This window comes from Silurus meridionalis, chromosome 18 (assembly GCF_014805685.1).
Source record: "Silurus meridionalis isolate SWU-2019-XX chromosome 18, ASM1480568v1, whole genome shotgun sequence".
Classification (NCBI taxonomy): Eukaryota; Metazoa; Chordata; class Actinopteri; order Siluriformes; family Siluridae; genus Silurus; species Silurus meridionalis.
The window spans coordinates 8,355,842-8,383,728 of NC_060901.1; the positions used below are offsets into that span (position 1 = coordinate 8,355,842).

At 39.7% G+C, this 27,887-nt stretch overlaps 1 protein-coding gene across 4 annotated transcripts in view; it reads left to right on the plus strand.

Annotated features, from left to right (window-relative positions):
* Window positions 1-21,432: 21,432 nt before the first annotated feature.
* lmo3 (LIM domain only 3) overlaps window positions 21,433-27,887 on the plus strand; it is a 37,870-nt gene continuing 31,415 nt past the window's right edge. The window contains exon 1 of one of the 4 annotated variants that reach the window (XM_046874018.1): window positions 21,433-21,751. Coding sequence is in view for 1 of the 4 variants with exons in the window: in XM_046874016.1 (XP_046729972.1) it covers window positions 25,957-26,023 (67 nt within the window). In the remaining 3 variants the exon portion in view is untranslated. The other 3 variants (XM_046874020.1, XM_046874019.1, XM_046874016.1) reach the window with 3 other exon arrangements.

The window sequence follows — 27,887 nt, forward strand, 5'->3', positions numbered from 1 at the left end:
CACATGATGTTTAATTAAAATAAAACCTGCAAACAGATGTGTTAAGTGATTCGTTTATGTTTTGCTTTTAATACATACTCCTTATGTATGTACTGTAACAAATCACTGAATTTTTTTGTATCAGAAAACGTAAAGATGTTCCACCGTCTAAATTTGAGTGCTTTAAATGTCTAATTCAGATGATGTTCTTGTGAAATAAGTGAATGTGAAAAGAGAACTGATTCTTCTTATAGTACAACCAGTTAGAAATCTTGTTTAGGAGCATCCCTTGAAAGCAAAACTAATGGAATTCTGTGTGGCAGGCTGTCTGGCGTATTCTGATCACTAGAAGATTGCACTATTGACCAAATGTCAGGCACAGAGCGATGCGATGATTGAATAAAAGAGTATACATAATCGAAACCGAGAACTCTGCCAGGGCTGCCTTCTGTTGCCTCTCTAACTACACCCTGGGAAACTCTAAAAAATCATTACCCCCTTCCACCCTCCTGCTACTGCTATGCACACGAGCACACACACACACACACACACACATGCACCCACAAACCAGTTTTACTCCTAATGAAATGCTACTTGTTTTTCACATTTACACTAAGGTCATTGGTCAAAAGATTGTCTTGCAGCATTCACAAAGCAGCAGATAATTAGTTATTTTTACCTAAAATGTGAGTTGCATGAATGGATAGAGAGAGACTGTCACCAGAATGTTATTTAGCTTACAATTCAAGGTTGCCAGGTTTGCAGCTTGATAGCAGAGTTTGTAAATTGTGACTTTTGGTTATTGGGTAAGTGGTTGGGTGTTTTGCATACATGACTTTAATTATTGGTCAAAGCACTGAAAGTTAGCTGAAAGCTCTTTATTCTCCTGATTCAGAAGTTATGTGCCTTTTGGTCTCTTTAGTCCTGTTTGGTCAAATAAAAGATAATTTGCATAATATTACAAAACTCAATTCCTAGAATCTTTGGTGTATCTTCACAAAATGTATGTCAAAATATTCAGTAGAGACTGAAACTCAATAATTGTATACTATATATAGTATGGCATTTTAATAAGCAATATGCAATACCAATATATTCTAGCGTACATTGGCATTGGTGTATATATATATATATATATATATATATATATATATATATATATATATATATATATATATATATATATATATTCTATTCTGTATAAATAATAAATTATGGCTATCAGATTAAAGTTGAGTTTAAAGTAAATGCTTCTAGTAAAAACTACTTGTAAGGTACCAGAGTAAACTACACCTAAAGTAGTAAAAAAATAATTTTCTTCTATTTTTAGATGAATTTTCAGTAGATGTTTTAAAAAATAATTTGTTTAAAGGTGTAAGACAGACTGTAATTCTGTAAATGACAGTATAATGGCCATAGTTTTCCCAAATATACAAGGTTTTGGTGGTCAGAGTTTGACATTTGGACTGCTTTAATTCACAAGGAGGTTAGCTTTTGAACTGGTTTTGACTTTTCATGGAATGCTACTGTCAAGCAAACCTGCTGATATTTAGGCCATTACTGGCCTTTGGTTCATTACTAGAGGAGGGGTGTGCTGGGATGACCCCAGAGGAGCAATCCTTTCAACCATAACTCACACACTCAAGGAGGTTTAGAGAAAGATGAAATTCTGATTGAGGAGCAGAGACCCCAATGGAATTCGGCAGTCAGATGACAAGTGTGTGAGTGATGTTTTACCAGTTTGACACCTTTGTGAACATGCTAACGATTCAGCTACATTTATAAATACAGCTGGAGCAAAATGATAAATGAGACACTCGCATTTTTTCCCTGGCTCTAGCAGTAAAAGTAATGTGTTTTCCATTTATACAAGTACCTAAAAAAAAGAAGCAAAAAACCTACATGGAACGAGTTTCCAATAATTATCTATTTGGTAATAAAATGAACAAATGGCTCTTAAATCATTTTCTTAATTGTAATAGTAGGATTTTTGCACCATTAAAACATTTTTCTGTGTACCTGTGAAATTATGGGTATGACAACATGAACCCATGAGCAATTACATCCAAATATAGTGAACATAGCGCATTTACATTTTGTGAAGCATGGCAAAACCAAAGAGGTTACAATTCCCTCTTTTGTCACAAAAGCTTAGGTAAAGGTAAAGTCTCAGGATCCATTCTGAATTCTCATTTACAGCTGTGAAACGATGGCCCCATCTGTTCCATGGCAGCATCCCTTCCAGCAATCTTTCATATCACTGAACACTATTAGCCAAGCAAGACAGTGGCCTAATGGACCTTCAACAGCTCATTTGTTTGAAGCAATTATTTGGGGGCTACCCCTATTTGAAGTTGAGAATTGCCTTCACCAAATAGAGGTGCATTGGTTGTGTATAGGGGAAAAGGCATCTGTGAGAGAAGGCCAGAGGGAACAAGTCTTTAACCACAATAACAACAAAAAGGAGGAAAATTATTGCTCAGGGGTTTCAACAAACACTCAATCTAACATGGTATTATGTGTGAAAGTAGGACTTCTTTGGAAGTTGGTGACTTCTTGACAAACAAGCTTATAGGTTATTTAGCATTAAAATATATCTCAATAATGTGTCTCTAATATCAATAATATAACAGTTAATAGCCAAAAAAAACCAACTTTGCAGTCTCACTGATAAGTGAGTGCCAAATAAAATACCAGAAGCCCCGCCTGTTTATGTAATAATTCTTTTAGAATGTAGTGCTTTACATATGTTCTGCTGCATCATTGCATTCTACCTCCTGTAGTGAGAAAACACAGTCATTTCAGAGTGAGATTTCATGTTGATCACAAGTGAAAATAGAAAAAGAAATGTCATAAAAAAAAAGGCTAAATAATGGTGGTAAATAACTTAAAAGGTTTTTGAAAATATTAAATAAAATTGTGATGTTGAAAATACATACAAATTTAAGTATCTATTCAGACCACAGAGTCAGCAAAGATATAGCACCCCTGGAGCACAGAGTGTTAAGGGCCTTGCTCAAGGGCCCAAGAGTGGCAGCTTGGCAATAGTGGGCCTTGCACCCCCAACCATCTGATCAGTAACCCAGAGCCTTAACCACTGAGCTACCACCTAAAAAAAACACATTTTAACATGCTTTAATGGTTTAGCGCATATACTATCACAGTGGAACTGGAGCTCTTCAACTGTGCAGTTGACAGTACTGCAAAATATATATCAGATTTTATATATCCATCTACATAAGAAAAAATGTTTGATTGGGTACATTTCCAGTAATTTCTTTTGTGACAAATCTAAATAGTCTTTGGCACTGGCCAGTTTCATTGAGCCTGTACCCACTGTTGCCTCAGATTGGCTGATAATAGAGAAATCTGTGGTCTTCTTCTGCTCACTGCAAAGTTTGGCATGTTCTGAGATGCATTCTGTGATGATTTTATGCTTAGCACAGTTGTAAAAAGTTGTTATTTTCGTTACTTTCTAACTCTTGTTAGCTCAAAACTGCATCTTTAAAAAATCCCAGGAAATCAGTAATTTCTGAAATACTCAAACTAACCTATCTTTGACTGTGTCACTGTCAATGTCAATGAGATTCTTTTTTTTACTCATTCTGATGTATGAAAAGAGCATTCAATCAAGGATTTGAGCTGTGTCTGCAAACTTTTATGCACTGTCCTGCTGCCACACAAATTGGAAATTGGATAATCGCATGAATGGCAGGTATATAGGTATACCTTTTAATATGGCCAGTAATGGAATATATATATATATATATTATACATAGGTTAAAATTGCCCATTATATATCTATGCTGTCACTCATGATATAGGAAAATAAAGCTGATCTAAGTTACCAGTTTAGTGCCAGTTTCAGGGCTTTCTAAGAGAGCTGGGAGAATTTATTTAACTCCATGGCAGACTGTAGTGAATCCTAGTTTAATGAAATCTCTCTTTATTATGAGTCACTCTCTCATGGGGCTTATAGTATGTCTCATACACAAAATCATAGAAAGGATAAGTAAAATGCACAAGTATAAGAAAGCAAGTCGTTCCTCTGTAAATGTATTATTAGGAAAGGCCGAATGTGAGCCTTACTTCAGGTATATATGTTACAACTGAACAATTTTCCCTCGGCATGCCATCCGTTATGCGTCTACTATCACGACTTGAACAAGAACCAAAGGATTTTGGTCCTGGATGCACCTGCATAAGCTTTTGCTATGCACCTTCAGGTCAATGGCTCAGTTTCAAACAGAGTATTGCAAGCAGTTCTGATTAATTTAAAACATATCTGATTTAAACTTTTCACAAATGTGTACCTAGGCTGATTAGTCCTATGTTCTGGCAGATAAAATATGACTGTTGTGACAAGCATCACAAGCCTTGCACATATACTCAGTGGGTCCTTGTCACATGTTCAATATTTCACAGAGTGTGTTGTTTATGAGGCACTCACAGCAGCTTTTGACTTGTTTTCCGAGTCGGTCTCTCACTGATCACAGACGTCTTTTTTCACCCTCACTGATGACTTGAGTGCTTTTGAGAATATCACTTATCTGAGCCATAAGAGTGTTGAGGCAGAGAGAACATCAAAATGGCTGCCGTAGATGACAGCCCTAAAGTGAAACGATTAGCGAGGTCTTTTATTGTTACACCTTTTTTTTGTCAAGTGTATGTTTTAAATGATAACAATATCTCGCATTTTACATGGAAAGAAAAAGTTTCTTCATTCTCTACTGCATTGCTTTATGAAAAGTTGTGTTGTTAAAAAATGGGTACATTTTTCTCACTATTCTTCTGTCTATTTTTCCTCATATCTGGGTCAGACAATGAAAGAATGATGTTATAACATGGCTTGGCAGATCCAGTAATGCAGTCAATTGTGTAAGTCCTACTCTTATTACAAAATCGTTTATCTGAGCTGCATCAAAATGGGAATCTGCTCCCAGTTTTCTTTACGAGCGCTTCACTTTTTAGATCTGCACAGCCACTGTAATCACTTGAATATGTACTTGTTGGCCAGTTTAATAAGAACAGATGTACATCTGCTGATCCGTAGGCTTTAATTAGCCTATCGGTTGATCGGTTGAAGATACAGGACAAAAAACACAGTTTATGTTTAAATCACACATTAGAATGATGTGAACAATGTGATATCAATTATTTTGATTCTGGCATGGCTGTTGAGATGTATCATTCAACAAGCAGCATTTCTTTGAGTGCAACTTCTTTGTTGATGAGAAAGTCAAAATAGGATAGCCATACTAGCTTGAGCTGACAGGAAATCTATGCTACTTAATCCTCCAATCTTTAACCTACTAGTTTCAGCAAGTCTGTGCCCATTGTAACCTCAGATTCCTGGCATGAAATGAACTTGATGTGGTCTTACACTGTTATAGTCCATCTGCCTCCATTTTCAATGCATTGTGCGTTCTGAGATGCTTTCCTGCTCATTATAATTGTAAAGAGTGGTTGTTAGAACTATCATTGCGTTCCTGTCAACTCAAACCAGTCTGGCCATTTTCCTTCAACCTCTCTTATCAGTAATGTGTTTCCACTATCAGACCTGCTGCTCTCTGAAGGTTTCCCATCAGGCTATCTCATACCAACAACCATGCCAGAGTTACAGTCAACAAAATAAAAATGTTTAATATTTGAGGTGAACATTAACCAATGCACCTGTATGCTTTTATACACTGATCAGGCATAATTTTATGGCCACCAATTAGGTATACCTTTATGAACACATGCCTAATATTGTGCTGGTCCCCCTTTTGCTGCAAAAACAACCTTGACCTGTTGGTCATTAACAGCATTAACTTCTTCAGCAATTCAAACTACAGGCGGTCTTGTGTTGGATCGAACCACACGTGCCAGCCTTTGTTCCCCACGGCATCAATGAGCCTCGGCCGCCCATGCCCCTATCACCAGTTCACCACTGTTGCTTCTTTGGACCATGTTTAATAGATACTAACCACTGCAGCCTGGGAACACCTCAGAAGAGTTGTAATTTAGGAGATGCTTTGACCCAGACGTTTGGCCATCACAATTTGACCCTTGTCAAACTTGTTCAAATCCTTACACATCAAATTTTAGGACAAAATGTTCACTTGCTGCCTAATATATCCCACCCACTAACAGGTGCCATGATGAAGAGATAATCAGTGTTATCATAATGTTATAATGTAATAATGTTATGCCTGGTCAGTGTACATTGTGCTGTTGTTAGATGGTTGGCTAGTTGGATAATTGTATAAATGGCAGGTATTCATAATGAAATTGTTGGTATGTGTAAATATAGCCAGTTCAGAATATTGAACCGACACCTCATTGCTTTTCAACTTTTCAATACCACCACCTAAGCCCTTGTTACCGAGGAGTATGTGAACAACACAAAGCCTCACAACGAAAAATAATGGGTCGTGTGTCGACTTTGTTCTAATACATCCTAGAAATCTCAGTACACTGTTTCTTACTTTGGCACATTGTTGCTCCTACCTTCCTAAGCCAACTTACAATACTGATGTTTTCTGACACAAAAGGTGCATTGCTTCAGAATGAAAATCAGAGTGATTTTGAAGCTGCCCAAAATAAGTGGGGGTATACAATACCCTTTTTGCACATTTCATGAAAATGTGCTTCCTATCTTGATGTTTAAGTTTGGTTACCGTGGAGATAGCAGCTGATTTGTCGCAACTGAGGGTACAATAGGGTGTGATGTGAGAAGCGGGTGCCTGGTGTCCCTGGTCCTCTGAGAGCACAATCTGATGTGATCATCACAGGAGGATTAGCTAACTATTCCACTGGGACATAACATGCAAAGTGAGCAGCCAATTAAAACATGAATGAAGAAACTCTGTCGCTTCTACACAAAATAGGGATGGGTGGGATGATGGTGGGGGGCATGAAGGCAGAGGTGAGATGTAAGGATTCACATTTTGAATGTGTATCAGTTCTCTTTTTCCTCGCTGTGTTTTCTTCGCTTTTATTTCATTTCCGTCTCTAGTGGCTCTGAAGCGTTAAGGAGCATGAACTTCACACTTGATTTGCAGTTTTGCACAGGAATGCAAAAGGTTATGACATGAGACACCAAAAATGATTAACAAGTCACTTCAGTTCACTTTGTTCATAATGTTTATTCATTCAATTATCTATTTTCTGCCCTCTGCCTGACTGGTTGGTAAGAGTTCACAATGTGTGAGTCTTGCTTGTCCCTTCTTCAAGGCTTCTTAAAGACATGAGGGCATTGGATAACAAGCAAGTCACCTTCACATGGCTAGTTCTCATTATAAGCTGACATGCCTCCTTGCTCTTTTTTTCACAGAGCTGATGCCAACATGCTAATGAGGAACCAAAAACCAGAGTTGAATTTGTTTTTTTACATACCATGTATTCTTGATGGATGACGATATTAAATGGATAGTTTACTACATTGTTATGCATACAACATCATAAATCCAGTCTGCAACCAACACAGTGCTACTACCTAAATTTCTAAAGCAAAGTGATTTTTTCAGGACGGTTCTTGTCAAAGTAACATTCACATGAATGCCAGGATCTAAGGTTTCCCAGCAGAACACTGTCCAAAGCATCACACTGCCTCTGTAGGCTTACCTTCTTCCCACAGAGCATCCCAGTGCCATTTCTACCCCAGGTAAGCAATACACACCCAGCCATCCACATGATACAAAAGAAAACATGATTCATCAGACCAGAGCAGTTTCATTCAGTACTCTATTGCTACACGGTCCAATGCAGGAAGCTGTGATGTGCTGTGTATTTTGACATCTTTCATAGTCAGCATTAACATTATTACATTTATAGCTCTTCTGTGCGATGAGACCAATCAGGCTAGCCCTTGCCTCCCATACATCTTTTTCCTTAGACAATATACATACTGGTAGTCCCCAACTTACCATTGAGATGTGTTCCTATGACCCCATCGTAATTGAAAATATCGTAAGTTGGGACATGGCATAGAATACCCAGGAGTCTTAAAGAATGGTGATCAGTATGGGGTAATATACTGTAATTTGTTAATAATTTAACACATAACACGTAATTTACTAAAACAAAGCAATTTACAGTACCGTCATGTTTAAACTATACAGTATATATATGTATGTGGTAGCAGGCACGTGGATGAGTCAGCGGTAAGAAACACACCTGTAACTGATGAGACTAATCAGTGCGCTCAGTTTCAGTGTCCAGTGATGCCAATTAAATAAGAGAGACAAGAACATGAAATTGGGCTTAGAAACACCAAAAACACCAAAGAAAATATGCCCTCTAACACTAAAAATTTTAACATAAATTCTAATATTTATCCCATTAAATTTTATTAATTTGTTCCCAACAGTTTATTCTCTTCATTTTGTAGCGCTTCTCTTCCAGTACGTGGATGTGGATGTAAAGGTTTTTTTCCAATCAGCCTCTATTTGCTGCCATGTCAATCTAATCTGCCCAGGGCCTTCAAAGTCAGTACTGCTGGCCTTTTTGCCTTAGAGAATATCAGCAATGGGTCTGTTTATTTAACCAATCAGATTTCAAATTTGCCTCACAGAGCCAGCTAGCCCAGAACAGCGTCAGCATTTTTCTGTCCTCTGATTGGTTAGTCAGGGCAAAACCATTACAACCAAGTTCGACTAGCAAAACACATCTGTAGCAGTCTGCACACATTTATACATCTGAGTTAGACTTTTTAATGGCAACAATGGCTGATGGAGGAAGAGAAATATATCTACCTAAAAATCCATTTTCAAGAAATGCTAGACACCGTGAGGAGAGGTCGGCCACCCCTGAAGCTAGCTAGCTTGTCTCAGCCTGGGAAATGGTTTGTTCACCACTTCCAGACCAGTGCCTATGAGTAGTACCACTGGTTTACAGCCTCTGAGGAGCGGTGCAAATTATGAGTCTGCATCTCTGGTGAGTAGATGGTGTTTTATTACAATTTTTATGTTTTTGTCATGTTATTAGACAAATATTGATTCTGAACTGCTCCAGATGATTTAGGTGCACAGTTGCCGTTGTAGTGTAGAGGTTTGGAGTTTTCTTAACTGGGTTTCTTGCTTTAGTAAAAATGGTATTCACTCTCCTTACGCGAAATGCCTCTCTCTCTTTACAGTAATACCATGCGTTGTTATATTGCGTTTTTGTATAGTATTGATGGTTTCTATAATCACAACGTGACAGTGGTGGTATTAAGAGGTGGATTAAATTGGGTAAGTCCCCACTGAAGGCCCAGGTACCAAATGCATGGCCTGCCACTGATCTGTATGAATATATGCAATAGACCCCTTTATATATATTAATATATATATAATAAAATATAAAATATAAAAAATATAAAAAAATAAAATATTATATAATTTTTTTGTACACAAATATTATTGATTTCAACAACTAAGGACAACAGTTTAAGAAATGACAGTTGCTCAAGCTTGTGTGCAGTAGACTTTAATTGGCAGTTGTCTTCAGCACTGACCCTTCTTTTATAATAGAATGTTGCTCTCTAAGGATCTATTTGGAAGCAGCAGTACCATTTGAATCAGTTAGCACAGCCCAGCATCTTGGCAAGAGCTTTTAAAGCTTATCAAGGATGCTGTCATAGGAAACTGCAAGTAAAGTCTTCACTTAAGTAAATTTTTAAAAACACTTCAGCTTTAAAAATCTCATAATGCGGTCTTACCTTGACGGCTTTCAATAAGGTAGTGAATAAACCCTTTTCTTCACTTTTATTTCGTGACATCCTCAACATTAAGGAACCTATGCTTCTGAGATTGTGTCGTTTTTACAATTCTCAGTGATTATAAAGGCTAATAGTGTTCATTCAGTGCTAAGTGCTTCATGTATTTGCTTCATGTAGCATGACCTTCTGAGATCCAAGTGCTCCTAAATGCATGTTTTGTCAACTTTTGTCAACCTTAGCCCTTTCCTTTTATTCATGGTCAAAGTCAAGCTCTCTGTTCACACATTTTTGTCACTCCGTTCCCAGCCTAACTGTAATGAAGCCAGGGTGTCATGTCTGTACCTTTGTGTAAAGCACCTCACAATTCATGCATGTATGAGTCAATTATTAAACAGTGAGAATGAGAATAGGCTGAAGGTTAATAGTATTAATGAGAGAGGAGGCAGCGAGTTGGTTGCTCTAGTCACAGCAGAGCAAGAAGACGTAGATGGGAGAAGAACACTTAATGTCATTAATCTTTTTACTTTCTTCAAGCAACAGCCTTAAATCATTATATATAAAGCAATCTATAAAAACCTTAATTTAAAATATATATAAAGCAACATATGATTATGATTGCACTGTATCATTTAAAGCGGACATAACACATCCAGTTTCAGCTAATCTCAGGTTAATCTGGAGTACCTATAGAGTAGTATTGCATCCTTAATAACTCAAAAGAGTCTGAAATTTGTATCAGATTTATTAAAAAAAGATACAGGTTTACACTTCTTTTTTGAAAACAGCTAAGCTCCTGAAAGAGTGACATGGGTGGAGCTAAAGAATTAAGAGTATGCAGATCTTTTGTGTAGTGACCGTCTGCAAGCTGTGACATTGTTATATAAAAAAACGGAACAAAAACTTTATAGTCTTAAATGAACTATAGCTAACAATCAGACCCAGCCATACATATTTTCTCCAGAATGGAAGTCTGAATCAAGAATAAAGGCAGCAACAATGACTACAGCAGGAGGTTTCTATATGGTAAGTACTTAACAAGGTTCTCCTTCCATCACATCCAAAAAAAAAAAACCCACAATTATTAGGAATATTAGAATTATACATTTTTCTTCTCGACAATGCTGACAACAACTTAGCCATAGCCAAATAAAGCACTCTTCCAGGAGAAATACCCATACAAGGAATTCCGACCTTGACATCATGATTGGCCAAACATGAAAACATTTCAAAACTAACCCCCTGTAAAATCTGTAAAATAAAATTAATTAATTAATTAATTTTTTATTTTATTCCCATTTATTGACTTTCACGTTTTTTATTTTTATTTTTTATTTTATTATCATTCCTATGCCATTATCCGCCTATGCCAATTTCTCGCATTTGTCACAGTTTTTTTTCTATGCATCCATAAATTAAGCTCCCACTGATTCTGCATTATGGTGAGTTGAGTTACATTTTTATTATACAGGTAGTCCTCTACTTACGATGGAGATACGTTACGACAACCCGGTCGTAAGTCAAAAATGCCGTAAGTCGAAGATGGTACTATGACTGTGACAGTCTTTCCTGCTTCATGCTGATTTATAATTTTAATTTTCTGCTCTAAACTGATGGCTTTCCTTTTTTTTTTCACTACAAGCAGGAGACATACTTGGGTGCTTGGAATAGATGCTTTTATCACTAAGATTGCTGTTTGAAACCGTTTGAAACAGAAAAAATACACACTGAGACAACTTTACTCCGTCGACCGCTAGTGAGAGTGGGGTATCTCACAGGGCAAGAGATACAATTATCCCAGATACACGTCCAATGTATCATACAAAATCGATGATGCTTGTGCTTGTTATGTGAAATTCTTTATATTTTTACAATTTTGTCGTATCGATATCGTCATAAGATCGAAAAATCGTTAGTCGAACTATCGTAACTTGAAGACCATCTATATGTAATAATTTTATTATTATTTTAATATTATTATCTGTATAATAGTAATATATAATGCACGATGTTTCACGGGACACCCCCCATCCCAAATATACTGTCTATGAAACTGGTCCGTGATTCAAAAAAGGTTGAGGACTGCTGCATTAGAGAGTTTAAAAGTTAATCATAATAGTAATCATAATAATAATAAAAAAAAACACAAGAAACCAGTCTGAAACAAGAATTTGGAAGATTCCTTAGACTGCTTCTCTCCCTGTGCAAAATATACACATGGTCAGATGTGCAGATATGGGTTTTGAGTTTCAGCACAAAGCACTTTATGATGGTGGATGTCTGCTTGACAGGGTGGTAGTAATTCATATAGGAGATGACAGGTGTCTTGTGAACAGGAATGATGGTGTTTTCTCTTGAAAGGGATGGCTGACAGTCATGGGGTGGTATTCACCTCTATTCAGGCCACAGTCTTATGGCAACTACTCTGCAGCCATATAGTGTGAAGAGCTCAGCAACTCGATTTTCTCAGTTTCTAAGCGTTCACTGAGTCTCCAATATTGTCAACCCTGTTTGATATTCTCAGAGATGATCAGTATAGTGTAGCAACTTGAATTAAAACAGTGCTGACAAACGGTGAAAAGGAGTCCAAGAGGAAATCAAATTCATCTGCTATCATGCACAGCAGATCCCTAAACCTACTTTATCATCCATTTATGTGTAGGAGGTTAAGGGCAAAATGTAAGCACAATAATAATGCTTCTATATTAAATTACTTGCCATGCCTATAAGGATGTAAGGAACACCAACAATAAAAACAAACATACCATAATTTCTAATGGTGCACAGTAGAACAGAAAACCCTCATTCCCAAAACAATATGCCCTCAACATTTTTTTCTTATTTGTCCTTTTTCTTGTTTCCATACAAAATAACAAAGTCACATGATATACCATTTCATTTTGTGAGAGAAATTGGGGGATTAGGTGCTTTGGCAAAGATCTCTTCAGGATAAAATTGTGTAATATGTGAGCCTTTCAAGTGAGCACTCAAATAATGTCCACCAATGCAAGTGATTAAAGTTGTGCGGTGTGAGCGAGGCCGTAGTTCTCAGAGTTTGAAAGTCATGTAGTGTGAACTCGGCTTAACTGGCTGATACGTTCGTGGAGGACATGCCCTTGGATGCCATTGTGTCCTGGTGCCTTGCACGGGATTTAGTCACAACTGGCGCCAGACAGAATTGTGCAGCTGTTCACATTTAGTCATGAAGCTGGGTGGGTATTATGCACCTCAAAATAAGCACAATACGTGTTATGTTACATACATGCATCACTATTTTTCCACTCGTTGAGATCTGATATTCAGGGCAGACTAGTCTGTATGCATTTGAGGTCTGACCTTGTTAACTAGGCTCCACCTTGTCCCTGTTGTCTCTCTTGGCTAGTCTGATTGCTTTCTATAAGTTATATTTGGATTTATTGTAGGCCACCAAATTGTAGATAAAAGGTTAAATTTGTTTGTAATAAGATTCAGATTGCAGTGTGATATCTGAGACTCCCAGACTTACCCTTTTCTTTTTGTTTGGAGAAGTTTAAAGATCTGTTCTGACAATATATTGTAAATCCTGATTTTTGCCAATGGTATGCCACGCAAAAAATGCATCCAGTCAATTCTCTGTGAATGCAAAAACACAGCAGTTCTGCTCTCTGACTTCATCAGTTTCATTGTCCAGTGTTTCACAGAAAATTTGCAGAAAACTGCCCATTTGTTTGCATCCCCTTTTGACCTGATTACTTAACTGGGGTGCATTTGGTATTCCAATGAACTGAGTATTTAACTATGAACAAATGTCAGTTAGAGCATGTTATTTATACCGATTTAAAGACAATAGACATAGTCCAATTGGCACAATTCTACAGTACAATGCTTATTCCTCTACTATGAATGGCAGCGAAGGGTCTGCATGCCAGACAATAACAACGTTTGGAAAGTCTCCAATTGCTGAGTCGTCCTGTTTTAGACATTTTAGAAGAATTGCACTTGATCAGTTAAGTGAGATGGGTGTTCACGTAACTGAAACCTCGGATTAATCGCCAATAAAATTTAAACCTGCTTTGAACACCCCAGAAACACCAGCAGTCATTTAAGTGGCCATTTTACAACTCGTAGGTTTGTTAAACTCACATCTAGTTTAACATAGAGGTCACTCTCTAGGAGGTGTATAAGGACCAGTTATTGATGTTGGGTGTTGTAGTGTTCTCAGGAGAATCATATGAGGATGTTGTCAATGTAAACTTTAATAAAAGCTTTCAAAGCAATGCACTTACAGAGAGGGCAATGGCCAATCCGAAGGACATAACTACAAGCTCATTGTGCTCAGAGCCATTGCCCTATCTGGCTGAGATTACACACACTGAGTTTTGTCAAGATATAGGTATCACATATAATACTTATTGTAGTGCGGGTGTCACTAATGGTAATGGAGTAAAGGCTTTTAGGTCCCCATAATCATTTCAAGGTCATCCTTTTTGTCCAAAAAGAGGAAACCTGCAACTGGTGGTTAAGTGGAATTGCAGATGTATTTGCACAAACTGCACAAGATTCAGATAGTGAAAATGGCTAAATCAGACTATATAGAAGTGATGTTCCTTTGAGGCATTTTATGGGACAAGCCAAAGATAATGTTAGGATAACGCAGAGGTTTAAACTTTGCAAAAAAAACTGGTTAAGTCTTCTGAGTAAGGGGCAGGGATCTGAAGCTTCTTATCTATTTCAGAGTTTTTTTTACTTAGGTTGCTCTACAAGGCAAGGACATGCAGGTACTTACATTTTGTTTGCCATGCCATCAATTCTAGGAGATAAAGTGAATGTGAACAGAAAGCCAGGTGATGCCCAGTACTATGTGATTGTGAGGGGACATAGTAATGAGGCAGTGAATGTATTCACTATGTGGAAGGCGTGTGCACATGATTAGCAGGATGGTGATTGCATTACACTTTCTTTTCCCAGTGGGTTTCCATCAAGTGCATGAATGGTAGCAGGCAAAGACTTTTGTTAAAACTTGGATTGAGAGCGAGGATCCTTGTGCATGGTTACTTTATTGTGACATTCATAATAACTTGTGCTGGTGTTACAAAAGGTTTTTTCAACAAGTTTGGAGCTAGCATTTTATTGAGCCAAATAAATGCCAATAAATCTCCTCTGGGCCTTTTTGTACTGCCAGGCATATTATAGACACTGACTTTAGATTCCAGTTTTTTATGGTGAACTTGATACTAGTTGAAAGCAATACCCAGAAAATTTTATTTGGGTATTTTGGGCTGTTACGACGCAAGCAGGGTAAAATAGAAGGCTTCTCTTTCCTATCATATGTTGTACACAAAATGTTTCGCTAATTGGATGTGGATTTTGACAGGGAATTTACTGGATGGCTGCTCATTTTGCACTGACAGTTCTGTCTGAATTCGCAAATGATTATTGATTGGTATTCAGATGAGCACTGAGGTGGAAAGAAATGCACCTTGCAAGATATGGCTTCGTACATGAAATAGATAGTCATCAAAAGAGAAAATACACTGCAGATATGACATTTCCAAAACCTCTCATTTTACAGCAAATATTTTTGGCATGTTCGCTACCCTGTATTCATAAACATAACAGGATTTAAAACAAATGATTGAGTTACAAATATAAAAGCAAAACATTACTGCCAAAATGAGCAAGATTTATGGTTGAATTGTAAAATTGGCCTTTCGGAAATGTCATTGTATTTACAGCGTATGGCTATTTAGTCTTAGATCAAGGACCTTTTATGTGGCACATAAGCAGTGGGTTCTATTGCAAGCACAGTTCAATTTTACTGTCAACTGATGCTCCGCACTGCAATCAGGGATTGTCTGTGAGAGATTAAAAGATATTTTCCTCTTCAGGCGAAGTAAATTGGTTTTGGATTAAGGCTGATTGATTGCCATGGAGTTAGGTATACAGCAGTGTGTTCGAAATGCTCAGTTCTGAGTGCACAAGTAATTTCAGCCGAACTACTCAAGGAAAGCATGCTGGATAGAATCGATTGATATTTTGTAGCAGTTGCCAGTATCACATTGCATTGCTTAAGGTTATCATTAAAGACTGGAAGTGATCATATTCAAGGTTCATCTTCTTGACGGTTTTAAACATCCCTCTCTCTCTCTCTCTCTCTCTCTCTCTTTCTGTGTGTGTGTGTGTGTGTGTGTGTGTGTGTGTGTGTGTGTGTGCGCGTGTGTGTGTTGCATCATTTCCAAAGGATAACTTCATGATAGGTCTATTATGATTGCACGATAGGTCTATTGTGATGGATGATTTATTGGAGACATATGAGTAACAGTAAGCTCTAAAACCTTTCAACGGAGAGCTTCATGTCAATTTGTTAGATGTTTCAGTTGTTAAAAATTTCACTGGATCAGTCTTTGACTCGCTAATACTACAAATCTCTGAGTTTTAAACATTTGTAAGACTAAAATTATAAAATAATACTTTTACTGTGGTTTTTTGAATCATGTGAAACACCTACATTTCACCTGTGCACATTCTGACATTTTCTGACAAGGTCATGCAATAAGTACCATCATCACACAGAAATCGCTGAGCCAGTGCATGTTCTGAATGACAAGAAACCCTGGTGATTATTCAAGGTTAATGAAAGAATATTTTTCCACCCTTCCTATTGGTGGTATGAAACACCTGAATAACAAATACCAACCATGTCATGAGGAACGGGAGCCGGCATAGCACTGTACTGAAAGGTTCTCAGAGATGATCACTACACTTGAACCTTTGGGAGCCCTTGTTAACCTTGTAGAATCTGGAGCATGATCAAGGTCTCAGTAGGAGCTCATCTATAGGTAAAGGGCAGGACATACACCAGCAGGCTGTCCAGCTCATTCAGGAAGAGATACACTCAGCTATGTGTAGAATTAACGTTAATGAACTTCTTTCTAATCTGGGCTACCCTCTCTGGGGTAGACACTCCCAACAAATGCACACAAAATCAACCTCAAACCATTCAAATAATTCATATAGAGCTATAATTTGGTATGAATGGAATAGCATGTGGCAACCACTGAGAACCTGGCAAGAAACAGACCATATGCCTTCTGTATGCCTGTAACACCACCCTGCCCTTCAGCCTGTAAAGCAGGACTCTGAGGTGATTATAGCTCTAATCTTTGTGCTTCTATCACAGAGACAAGGACACATTTGTGTCTGTGTTTTTTGGGGTCCACTCACAGGATGATCACCCACCTCTGCCCACAGTCCTAGCAGAAATTCATGGAGATCGTTGATGCGGCTACCATCAAGCCCTAGCATTCTCTACAGACAACGATATTGCAAATAGTAGCCTGAGGTAATGGAGTGGCTAGGATTCTCATTCCGATGAACTGTGTGACCTGTTTTGGTGTAAGGGAGCTGTTCTCTGAATTCACTCTAAATCCAAGCACAATAATGAAAGTGAGGAGTGTGGATGTGTTCCAGATGGCCTGCTTCTTGGTGGAGCCACAGAGGACTTAGTCATCCAAATACAGCAGTATCCTGATGCCAGTAGCCATCAGGGGATAAAGGGCTGCCTAAATACAATCTGAAAATACTTGTGGTGCTAGAGAGTGACCAGAAGAAAGATTATTAATCTAAATGTTTCCTTTTGTAAGGTAAGAATCTCAAGAATCATCTGTATTCTGGAGCAAAGGAAACATGAACAAGAAAGATGTGCTATTTCCATTAGTCCCACCTAGCTGTAACATTCACAATCACATGCCCATTTAGAGGTGTTCCAAGATAATATTTTTTATGGTGGGGTAAATATGGAAGATGAATTGTATTTGGATCGTCCAGTTAGCCATTGTGATTTCACAACCTCCAACCTATGGTTTCTTGGTGTGTAGAGCAGTTATAAGCTAAATTAGCAAAAAGCCACTCCATATCCATGCCGTAGTGTCCCACTGCTTGGAGAGAGGTGTTAATCAGCTCCCTTACAGAGAGGTCAAAATCATAACATTAGAAGAACTGCTCCAATGCTCACAGGAGAACAGGTAATGGATTGCCAGTGCATGCACCACACAATGCAACATCTGGGCTTAGTGCATCATCTGGGCAAAAAGCAGGGACGTGAGAGTTACATACAGTGTCCTTGATCATTTTAATGCTGAGGCAGTGAGCACATAAACGGTGCACATGTTCGCTTTTCAAGAGCTTCAAAGCTAGACGATAAATCTTATAGCAGGGTTAGTTGTGGGTTTCATATCAAGTGACCATTTCAAATTACAGCAGGTTTCTAAACAAGCATCATACATGAGCTGAGAATGTTTGAAGGAGAGTGCTGACTGCTTGTTTTTATACCTTTGCAATCTTGCTGTTCTTTTAGGCTGACCTTCGCTAAGGTCGAGATAATGATTTACTAAGAATTAAAGATTTTCAGTTGACAAGGCTACCAAAAATCCTTACTGATCATGAACAAGAGCAAAATTACAGAAGCTATGATTAGCCTATACTGTTCAGAGACATAGTCTCAATGCTAGCATAATTTAACAAGGGTTTGTTCAATGCTGAGTCAAACCCCTTATGTAGGTCACTGATAGAAGCAGAAGTGATGCGTTGAACCTAATCAGTCTCAGAGTGGGTAATCGTACTTTTTAAAGACACATATTTCATGCTTGTGTCAATTTAAACAGCATATGGGACACATATGTTCCTGGTTGGTATTTTTTAGTAACAGTGCAGGTTAATAAGTTTAGATAGTCTTATGTGAACATGTGAAATATTGCAAGGTTATATTACAATGAAAGTGATGCTTAATGCCATATTGACAATAGATTTAGTTTTGTATGGTCTATGGAACATTGTGACTATCTTTTTTGCTACTATGCAAGTTTTCTTGAAACTTTTCCCTTTCCTGGTTTATTTGCCTACTTGCCAAGGGAATATTCAAACACCCATTTCTTTACTTCCTTATTCTAGTAAGATTTCTTCACAAGTGAACTAACCTTTACATGTTCTGAACAAATTAATTGCCAATTGAATTAAGTAACCTCCATCGATTCCTCCTAGTGTAACAGCGGGACCCAATTTCCTCTGTCTCTGGATATTCTTTAAATCCAAAGGGCTCCCTTTAGGCCCATTACTAAAGGTGATCCTTCAGACTTTGTCAAAGACAGTCTTAGTAACTCACAGTAGTCGCCTTTCTGCCAAAAGCTAAATTTGGTCAGTGGGGTGGAGAGAGAGAGATATATATAGAGAGAGAGAGAGAGAGAGAGAGAGAGAGAGAGAGAGAGAACCTAATCGTGAGAGAAGGATGGCATTAAAAGATACGCATCCCTTGCCCCTACTTGAGGGTCACCTACCTGAAGCAATTATCAAATGGCCCTCTGAGGAGAGGAGAGGCTGGTCATTAGAGCAAAGTCACTCTTGTACCAATGTGTTTCCTGTGAGGAGAGAAAAGCCAGGAAGAGCAAATAGTGTGTGTGTAGCGTATGTGTTAGGGGTAAAGTTCATTTGCGGAAGCCTTCGTTTGCAGATATTAATAAGTACAACATATGTTATGATTGGAATATGGGCCAGGCTCCTGTGGGGTTTTTTTTAATGCCAGTGAGCCTCAGCAGAGGGCCTCAGTCAGCAAGAGAGGGATATAAATCAACACAATAAAACAACACATGGCATCACACCTGGATACTAACACCCTGAGTCTCTTGGCAAGTGGAATAGCATGCATGCACCTCACACTTTTCACTGCTCTCTTTCTGCATTGGCACTTTTAAGCTTCAATTTGACAAATACTACATAAAAAATATCTACAGCAGTGGTCATTTGGTGATTAGCAAATTTAGTGGACCTAACTGAGCACTTCAAGAAATATGTAGCAGAGCCAGTCAAATAATGACTCCAGTTTTCTAAACATGAAGTGTGCCTTCTGTATAAGTGCCTTTTTTTAAGTTTGTCCAATCACATGCTAGCTAAAGGCATTAGCTCTGATTTATTTATTTATTTACATAATCAGATTAGTCTGATTAGTGATGCGACAGCTTTACTTGTTAAAGTACAATTGGAATTGTGCTTCATGTTAGGCAGCATTACACCACTCTAGGTTGCCTATTTGACCACCGTAATTTCTTATAATAGCGTGCCCTTTCACATTTTATTTCTTACTTGTGAATGAAACTGAGATAGGTCTATTTTTCAAAGAAGGAAAAAAATGCTTTTACATCAATACTAAATATTCAAAAGAAACCATGTTAGCATGATTAGCTATAGCAAAAAAACAACAACAACAAAAAAACAACAGGACAAACACTATCTCAACACTGTTATCTTAAAGAAAAGCAATGCCTGGTGTCTTGGGAAAGTCATGGGAATAGTTTTTCTGTATTGCCTAATGTTCCAGCAGCATTGGTAAGATTTTCTCTCGTGACTCTCACATCGTATGCGCTTTTGTGAATGTGTAATATCTGTAGTTTTTAAGTTTTTTCATCCTACAGTTAATATTTTATTTATGTTTATTAATGAAATTCAGCAATCACCCTTAGGCTTCCATCCTAAATGTCTTTCCGGAAACCTGAATCAAATTCTTGTCCATAATACGTACACGTATGTGATGTGCTGTGAATTCCAGTATTCCTTTAATAGCTCCATTTTACTGTGTAAATGTTGAATGCTTTAAACTTGGATGTAATTAAAATCAATTTGTGTTGCTGTTCTTCAATCTCACCGTTTTTACATTCTCCAAACAGATGTTAAGATGTAGGGTTTGCTGTTTTTTGAATGTTGACTGCTTGCAGTCAGATATGTTGTGTGTGTGTCAGATTTGAAATGCAAAAATTGTGCACAAACCTGTGCTCCAGAAAAAAAAAAAACCTGCCTAGTTATGATTGGCATCAAGTGCATCTGCAGTGCTTCTATGTGACGAAGCCGTCTCGCCTTTTAAGTGAAAAAAGTGTAACATTGCAATTCCCTTAAGTGCTTCAGGTTTTAGCATGCTGCTAATTAGACGGGTAATGCGAGAGGCTCTGATTGGCATTTTAAACGCTCCGCCATCACTTCACACAGTTCACACCACCCGCCTCTCTTTTTGCATCCACCCTCAAAGTTGCCATCAGAGGAATCATTAAAAGATGAAATGACATTACAAAAAAAGACCCTCCCCTGACAGAAGTTATCATTACCACCTTTAATCAAAAGTAAAACTCTTTCTTTTTTTATCTTTTTGCTCTCCTTCCTCTTGGCCTCCTTTTATCCCCTTCTGCCTTTTTCTGAAGGCCTACATCTCACGCATCATGCTTTGCGCTTTCCCAGGGTTTTTCAGACGGGGAGAAAGCGAGGGAGCGAAAGAGAAAAAGAGAGTGGGAGAGAAGGAAAAAAAATATAAACGAGAGATGGCGGGAGACAGGGAGAAAAAGAAGACTAAGCTCTGTCAATTGGAGTGAGAGCACTACTAAGTTTGGCTTCACTACAAAGGTTAGCAGATCTGACTGTCAATACTGTCAGAGGAATGGAGTCTTTGGGAGGGGAGGCGAAGGGAGGAGGAGGAGGAGGAGGATGAGGGAGGGAGGATACATGGAGGTGAGGAGGAGGTAGTGGTGGTGGTGGTGGTGGTGATGATGAGTGGGGGAGGAAGGCAGGAGGGTTTGCTTTGAGAGAAAGAGATACTTTGATATTTCGGAATGTTAGAAGGGTGAATACGGAGAGCTGGAGGTTGGGGATCTAATTACCGGGCCATAATTGGGGGCTGGGGAATAGGCCGCCGTCCTCTCAACTCGCTGCAGATCAATTATGTTAAGAGAACATCTGTAAGTAGAGCTTAATGAGGTCCATTAGAGCAACATGCGCTGCCTCTCCCTAACCGGGCTTGTCAGCTCCTTGGATGAGCCGGAGAGCGCTGCTAACTGGGGACCTGCTGGAGGTGCTTAAATAGAAGAGGAGGGGAGGGAGCGAGGGAAGAAAGAAGGGAGAGAAAGGAAGCGCTCAGGTCGGTATTGCCTTGCCTTGCCTTGCGTTGCTGCCAGCGGAAGATACGAACCTTTTCTCGCATGGAGGAGGACGAAGGGGGGCTTTGAGATCCAGGGCGATCCATAGAGCGAGCCGGGGGGTGAAGGAGTTTGATCGTCACACGCACGCGGCAACTTTCCCTCGGTACGGTACGCTTTCCTAAAGGGCGCGCGGACGCACTGTGTATATATGTGTATAATGTGCTTATATATATACTGTATATGTATCTCTCTGGATGCAAGATAGGGGAATAGTGTTGAAAGATGTTGAAATGCTACGCGTGTGATTTTTAATATATATATTTCCTAGACGTGCAAAACGATGCAAGTGCGCAACTGCGTCTCGTGTTCGATGCAGCGCGAAGCTTTCAGGATCGGGGGATTCCGTGGAAATGCATGCGACTGAAAGGAGGCTTGTGCTCCGAAACATCTTCTGCTTACTCCGGAAATGCCTCTGCTCACTCTTCCGAGAAAAACAAAAAAGAAAAAAATTTACAGCGCGAGTTTTTTTGGGGGGCTTTTGCTTTCAGCAGGGATCCTCACACTTTGCGTCCTTTTGCATGGAGTGTTGTCGAGGGTTTGGATGGAGTGATAACATCCTCCTACCGGCTGTGTATTCAGTGTGTTCGGGAAGAGAGAGAGAGAGAGAGAGAGAGAGAGAGAGAGAGAGAGAGCGTTCACTGCAAGTACGCACATGAGCAATCGTTATTATACCGTTATATGCTGAATATTTAGATTTATTATCAAGCATTTATTCTTGGTGGTCGATTAGTATTAATTACTCCCTTATAAATAGCTTTTTTGGTTGGATAATGTAAGAAACCATACAATAAACAGTGGTGATATCAGTATTGATTGATTTTGCAATTCATTTAATGCATGTTATGCTCTGAACATGTGTGATGTACAGTATAAGCACAATACAGACCATCAGCAAAAAACCCTATGTAGGAACGTGAAGCATTTTGAAGCACACCTCTGACATCCTGAACTTGGCAACAGAAACTTGTAGCGAGTCGGCTTGCTTGTTGTGCCAATCTCAGTGCTGGAGCAGTTTCAAGTACCCAAAATGTGATCTTTTCCATATCGACAAACGAGAAAGAACTGGACTGCTGCATGTATGCGTGGATGCTGCACTTCATCAAAACCCATACAGAAATCTGGAGCATTGAGATTTGATCAGAATGATCACAGCGCATGAAATAGACTATTGGAAATCGGTTGTACATTGACGCCGTCTGTGTTATTGCAATAATGATTGATTAATGGTTGGTTATGTTGTAGAACTCTGTCACTTCAGGCTGGGAAATCTGGCTAGAGTGTTTTCTTCATTTAATGCACTGATTCTCTGCCCGGTCTAACAAACACTCTCTCTAACTCATCACTCCCAATAATTCACATATCTTTGTTGAGTAATTGCCGTGATAACACGCTATATAAAGTAAGGGCGGGGTAAAAAAAAAGGGAAGAAGAGTTTAGAGCCCCCCACAGCTACCCCCACTCTCTTTTTCTCCTTTACACACAAATGGCATGATTACGCAGATAGCTCTGCTCTGAAATAATTCAATCCATGACAAAAACCTAATTACTGGCAGGTCATATACCCTGTCAGCTTTAATGCATCTCATCAGTCATAATGGTGGTGAGGAGCATTTTTATGACCCATCTCATTACCGCTGCATTTTAGGCACAGTGATTGGCAAGAGGCCGCAATGCTAACAATCGAATACACCGAGTCTGACACCAGCTCTCCCACTTCTTTTCTTTTCGCATTTCTCCCTGCTCTCTTATTGAGGGATTTCACACTGAGACTGAGAAAAGTTTTAGCCCATTGTCAACAGCAAAAAAAAAGGGCTAATTGTATGTGTGTGTGTGTGTGTGTGTGTGTGTGTGTGTGTGTACACTATAAAGGGAGGGGGCAGGAGACCTTATGCATCATTCTCCTTGGCAACCTGGGCATCAATAGGCGTTAATTAGGGTGTGCAGGTGTAACCAATGGCTGAGGAATAAGTAGAGTTACTTTGCACAGGGGACTGGAGGAGTGCTATAGGGCCTTTACACAACAACACAGGCTCTCAACATGATGGGAAAAAACTGTAATTACTGCAGTAGTGTATATTCTAGAAGTGAGAAATGAGTATAAAGACACTGACCCTAACATTTGCTGCAATGCTATTATGCAAACAGATACACTACACATGTTCACAATCTGACCTCTAAGGCCAGTGTAGGTGGAGCTGAAATGCTTTAGTCTAGTTTAAGTGGTTAGGTATGTGTGGTTTCCTGATACACTCTTTCTCACTGATGCACTGAGATGCAAGAATGTTTTGCATAGTTACAACAAAATATTGCTTTTCTCAACAGTACCCCCAGACCCTCAGAAAGAATGGTACCTTTCTCTATCCCATCAACAGTACACCGTTAATACCTTTCGTATAAATCGTTCGCCTAAAAATGCAAACGTAGTGTACATTTAGAAATAATTGAAGCTTAAGGACCACCATAAAAGCTTGAAATGATAATTAAAGCCACATTAGAGCAACATTTCCAAGTAAAAGACACATAAGACAGTATATAAGTAGTACTCCCACCCCAAACAACAAGGAAAAGTAAATTTGATACCCTTATTTCTAAGAGTACATGGTGTAATGTACAGCCAAGGCCAGTGTTTGACAGTTTCAGTTCCCAGGTTCTACATGCACAAAATGCTGAAAGTCACAACGTGGATGTTTGTATGATTAGGGCTGATAAGCACTTTGAGAAACCCCTATAATTAGATTAGCACAGAAAACAAGAGCAAAACAAAAATGTCCTGGTACCTGGGCGTTCCTGCAGCAACTAATGAACGTACGTGTGCGAAATTATATTGACTCAAAAGAGTCTTGTGTGTGTGTGTGTGTGTGTGTGTGTGTGTGTGTGTGTGTTTGCAAGCGCAAACGCATGCACACTACACGCACGCAAAATAGGAAAGAGTCTGCAAAAAAAAAAAAAAAGAGCGGAGCCCGCGTGCACGCGCGCCACTCCGTGAAGAGACCGCAAAGTTTCTCAGGGGAGCGCGCGCCGTCACTCTGGCTGTCTCTTATTAAGCTAACGACCTGTTTTTTCCTCGTCTCGTCGTCTAACCGGTGAGGGATTGGCTTCGCGAGCTCATAAAAACCGGGATTCACTATTCTTATGCTCTCATTCGCTATTGCGCGCGTGCTCCCGTGCTTTTGCTGCTGCTTCTTCTCTTTTTTTTTTTTTCTTCTTGGTGTGTTTATTAATCTGTGATCGCTCAGGCGAAAACACCTGTAGCTTTATATATTGTCGCGTGCGCGTGCGCGCCCAACATCCACGCGGACCTCGTTCTTTCCGAACGGAAGATAAACCGGTGATCTGCGACTCGAGTTCTCTTTCGTGAACTTTTATTTATTTTTCTTTAATTTTTTTAGTATTTTTGGAGGATTATAGAGTGGGAGTGTGTATCCCGTGTAGCTACTGAGGTTCACTTTTCTGTATAAGTTGGACAAGAAGGTGAGTGCCTGGTTGTTGAGTTTTATAACTCTCCTTTTGCGCTCGCGCAGTCTATAAAGTGTTGATATTTAAAAAACACACACATGCACACACATGCACACACATGCATGCATGGCTTTTGAAACTCTGAACCATCAAATTGGAAACATAGTGCACTAAATATGTGTGTATATAATCAGAACTCGGATACATTAAGATGCACGAGCATCCACACTGCATAAACACTTGACTGCAGATTGGAAACTGAGCTCGGGTGAGTTTTCTTTTTGGTGACTTGTGTTTTGTGTGATGATTTGGGCATCAGTCGAAATGCTCTTGAAAGAAAATAGAGAGTCGAGCATGTCGTTTTTGCAGAAAGCCGTGCATTCCAGGAGCGCGAGGCGTTCATGGCTGTGTTGTTGTAGTAGTAGTAGTTGTAGTAGTAGTAGTAGTTCCTGCGCGCGCACCCCCTGCGCCGCGCTATACGATGTAGGGATGACGGCACGCGGAGGGGTGAAGTGATGAGCGCGCGCCTTTGTCGTCCACTGTCATTCTGTTCTCTCGCCTCCACCACTGCTGCTGCTGCTTCTCCTCCTCCTCCTGATCCTGCTGCTGCTGTTAGTTCGCTTTAATTTCATACTCGCGCTTTGACGGACGGCGCTGGAGCTCGAGCCCCCGTTTTTTTCTCTCCCTTCAAACCCCTGCGTGCTTTTGTTGGCCGTTTTCACGTTTCCTTTCCCCCCCTTTTTTTTTCTCGCGAGGCGAAACAGGATTGTTCGCTGTAACAAAAGCGAGCCGCCCCCCATCCAGCTGCTCACTTCACGGAGAAGGGGAGAGAAGGGGAAGCCCTCTTGTCGCATGGTGGTGTTTTTTTTTTCAGGCGCCGGAGCGGGTCGACAAATGCAGAAAAGGGATAAAAGTTTCGGTAAGATTGTTAGTGTGTGTGTGTGTGTGTGTGTGTGTGTGTGTGTGTGAGTGAGTGTGAGAGAGAATCTGATTAGGCTCGAATTTCGATCATTATTTGCATCGCGATCGAGTTTACATGGATGCACATATCGGGTTTTTTGGGGGGATATTTTTTGTCTTCAATGTATATATTATGTTACTGTTCTTGCGGCCGCGCCGCGTGTTGTGATTTTGCGCGGGCGCGCGCGCGCGTGTGTGTTACACGGTCTCCGAGTTGCTTCCGTTTTTTTTATTCGTGGCTCGAAAATTGGGCTCCCTATAATAATCACCCGCCGATTTTATTGGCCTTTTTCCCGAGCGCTTGGCTGCCATGGCAACAGTAATTAAACCGATAAGCGGGTGAAATGTCACAGCAGCGGCGGCTCGCGCAGCTGCTCCGCGCTCGCGCTCTCTGGCCAAAGCACCCGGTACCACGCTGGCGTTTGATTGCAAGAGCAGTGGCGACGCGATTCATTTACGATTCCGTGCAAAAAAAAAAAAAAAGACGATAAAATGTCTCTGTAGGATGATGGTTTGAATTTTCTGCGTGCAAAACCGAGCTTTCGTTTTTTTGCGACCGCAAACAGACCAGGAGCAACCCGTTCCTTTAGTTCAGTGTCGATCTTGAAGACGTGTGGAAAAAGGTTGACGTGCATTTGATGCAATCTGGGTTGCGGACCCCTCTGGCGTGAAGGCGAATGTGTGAACTTTGCTTTTCTTTGCTAATGATTGGGGTGTGAAGGGATGCGGGTGGAGCGCAGCGGATCGGGAGACGGAGGTGATAATCGGCGCGCGTGCGCCTCACACCGTCCCATTCGGCCAGATTGCAGAAGGTCAACAGTTTAAATGTAGAGCAGCAAAATAAGGGTCTATTAGCAGAAACGGCATCTCTGTCCATCCACCTTTTCCTTCACTCTTATCTACTCTTTAAATCCCACTGTTTTGTTTTTTTGCATTTAAATAACAAATTAACTACAAGGAATTAGATGCTGCTCCTCAAAACACTTGCTCTTCACGCTCTTCCTCTGTACTCAATAGATTTTCTCCAACGCTCAAACTTTCCATACTTTACAAAGATCTCAAAAGATCAGCCAGGATTGTCCTAGTATTTGAAGACCGTTTTTAATTTGTAATCTTTTAAGAATCTACACTACAGAAATCCTAATCGCACCGCAAGCAACTTTTTCTGTCTAAACACACTTTCTTCCAGACCAAAAAAAGGCTTGTTCTTATAAAGTTTACTAACACCCAACAACGCTCCTCTCCTCCATGCATGTTTACTGTAAGGTTAGCGAGATATACGAGGTGAGTGCAGAGAGGGGTGAGTCAGATCGCCCCTGTGTCAACACAACAGGCACGCTTCTAATGGAGGACAAAAACTATTAGGACAGGACAAAAGGGGAACCAGGAGTGCAGGCGCCGGGTAGAGCTCACTCTTGGCTGTATGGAAGGAGAATACTAATTACAGGCCGTCTGCATGAGCTTGCATTGTAGCCTCTCTACCCAACAAAGGCCTTTCACAGCCTAAATGGGGGTTACACAATGGCTGCACTGGGGGCAAAGCTTTTCCTGGCCCCTCCTATGGAGAGAGAGAAGAAAGAAAGAGAAAGAAAGGAGAAAAGCGAGCAAGAGATGGAAAGAATTGTGCAGCTGTTGTTGGATGTTTTTTTGTTGTTGAATTAGACGAGTGTTCGTATACCAAATTTCATCATGTCATAAGTAGTAGCGTGGCTAGCCCTTTCTGAACGTAGTCCTGGTTTAAAAAAGTTTTGCTGTCTCATGTTTTATTGTTCCTGTGAACTACTGCTGTATCAGCCATTATCTCGTTCTTGAATTCTTTGGTC